At 53.5% G+C, this 2,247-nt stretch overlaps 1 protein-coding gene across 1 annotated transcript in view; it reads right to left on the bottom strand.

Annotated features, from left to right (window-relative positions):
- The window catches only part of CBG01856, a gene marked incomplete at both ends in the record, with an annotated part of 8,475 nt that extends 6,228 nt beyond the window's left edge, over positions 1–2,247 (bottom strand). Inside the window, one exon of the mRNA XM_045238950.1 lies at positions 1–2,247. This exon is cut by the window's left edge and continues 3 nt beyond it. Coding sequence (XP_045091955.1) covers positions 1–2,247 — 2,247 coding nt within the window.

Below are 2,247 nucleotides of genomic sequence, written 5' to 3'. Positions count from 1 at the left end.
GTCGAGGTGGCAATTGTCGAGGTCTCAGCTGAAGATGTCGGGACTGTACTAGTCTCAGCGGTCGAGGTGGCAATTGTCGAGGTCTCGGCTGTCGTGGTCTCAGCTGAAGATGTCGGAACTGAAGTAGTCTCAGCGGTCGAGTTGGCAATTGTCGAGGTCTCAGCTGAAGATGTTGGAACTGTACTAGTCTCAGCGGTCGAGGTGGCAATTGTCGAGGTCTCGGCTGTCGTCGTCTCAGCTGAAGATGTCGGAACTGTACTAGTCTCAGCGGTCGAGGTGGCAATTGTCGAGGTCTCAGCTGAAGATGTCGGAACTGTAGTAGTCTCAGCGGTCGAGGTGGCAATTGTCGAGGTCTCGGCTGTCGAGGTCTCAGCTGAAGATGTCGGAACTGTACTAGTCTCAGCGGTCGAGGTGGCAATTGTCGAGGTCTCAGCTGAAGATGTCGGAACTGTACTAGTCTCAGCGGTCGAGGTGGCAATTGTCGAGGTCTCAGCTGAAGATGTCGGAACTGAAGTAGTCTCAGCGGTCGAGGTGGCAATTGTCGAGGTCTCGGCTGTCGTTGTCTCAGCTGAAGATGTCGGAACTGTACTAGTCTCAGCGGTCGAGGTGGCAATTGTCGAGGTCTCAGCTGAAGATGTTGGAACTGTACTAGTCTCAGCGGTCGAGGTGGCAATTGTCGAGGTCTCGGCTGTCGTGGTCTCAGCTGAAGATGTCGGAACTGTAGTAGTCTCAGCGGTCGAGGTGGCAATTGTCGAGGTCTCAGCTGAAGATGTCGGAACTGTAGTAGTCTCAGCGGTCGAGGTGGCAATTGTCGAGGTCTCAGCTGAAGATGTCGGGACTGTAGTAGTCTCAGCGGTCGAGGTGGCAATTGTCGAGGTCTCAGCTGAAGATGTCGGAACTGTAGTAGTCTCATCGGTCGAGGTGGCGATTGTCGAGGTCTCAGCTGAAGATGTCGGGACTGTAGTAGTCTCAGCGGTCGAGGTGGCAATTGTCGAGGTCTCAGCTGAAGATGTCGGGACTGTAGTAGTCTCAGCGGTCGAGGTGGCGATTGTCGAGGTCTCAGCTGAAGATGTCGGAACTGTAGTAGTCTCAGCGGTCGAGGTGGCGATTGTCGAGGTCTCAGCTGAAGATGTCGGAACTGTAGTAGTCTCAGCGGTCGAAGTGGCAATTGTCGAGGTCTCAGCTGAAGATGTTGGAACTGTACTAGTCTCAGCGGTCGAGGTGGCGATTGTCGAGGTCTCAGCTGAAGATGTCGGAACTGTAGTAGTCTCAGCGGTCGAAGTGGCAATTGTCGAGGTCTCAGCTGAAGATGTTGGAACTGTACTAGTCTCAGCGGTCGAGGTGGCGATTGTCGAGGTCTCAGCTGATGATGTTGGAACTGTAGTAGTCTCAGCGGTCGAGGTGGCGATTGTCGAGGTCTCAGCTGATGATGTTGGAACTGTAGTTGTCTCAGCGGTCGAAGTGGCAATTGTCGAGGTCTCAGCTGAAGATGTTGGAACTGTACTAGTCTCAGCGGTCGAGGTGGCAATTGTCGAGGTCTCAGCTGAAGATGTCGGAACTGTACTAGTCTCAGCGGTCGAGGTGGCGATTGTCGAGGTCTCAGCTGAAGATGTCGGAACTGTACTAGTCTCAGCGGTCGAGGTGGCGATTGTCGAGGTCTCAGCTGATGATGTTGGAACTGTAGTAGTCTCAGCGGTCGAGGTGGCGATTGTCGAGGTCTCAGCTGATGATGTTGGAACTGTAGTTGTCTCAGCGGTCGAGGTGGCGATTGTCGAGGTCTCAGCTGAAGATGTTGGAACTGTACTAGTCTCAGCGGTCGAGGTGGCGATTGTCGAGGTCTCAGCTGAAGATGTTGGAACTGTAGTAGTCTCAGCGGTCGAAGTGGCAATTGTCGAGGTCTCAGCTGAAGATATCGGAACTGTAGTAGTCTCAGCGGTCGAGGTGGCAATTGTCGAGGTCTCAGCTGATGATGTTGGAACTGTAGTAGTCTCAGCGGTCGAAGTGCCAATTGTCGAGGTCTCAGCTGAAGATGTCGGAACTGTAGTAGTCTCAGCGGTCGAGGTGGCAATTGTCGAGGTCTCAGCTGATGATGTTGGAACTGTAGTAGTCTCAGCGGTCGAGGTGGCAATTGTCGAGGTCTCAGCTGATGATGTTGGAACTGTAGTAGTCTCAGCGGTCGAGGTGGCGATTGTCGAGGTCTCAGCTGAAGATGTTGGAACTGTACTAGTCTCAGCGGTCGAGGTGGCG

Source organism: Caenorhabditis briggsae (assembly GCF_000004555.2).
Source record: "Caenorhabditis briggsae complete genome, chrX, whole genome shotgun sequence".
Classification (NCBI taxonomy): domain Eukaryota; kingdom Metazoa; phylum Nematoda; class Chromadorea; order Rhabditida; family Rhabditidae; genus Caenorhabditis; species Caenorhabditis briggsae.
The sequence above is the reverse complement of the archived record's forward strand: the minus strand, read 5'-3'. Positions and strand labels throughout refer to the sequence as shown.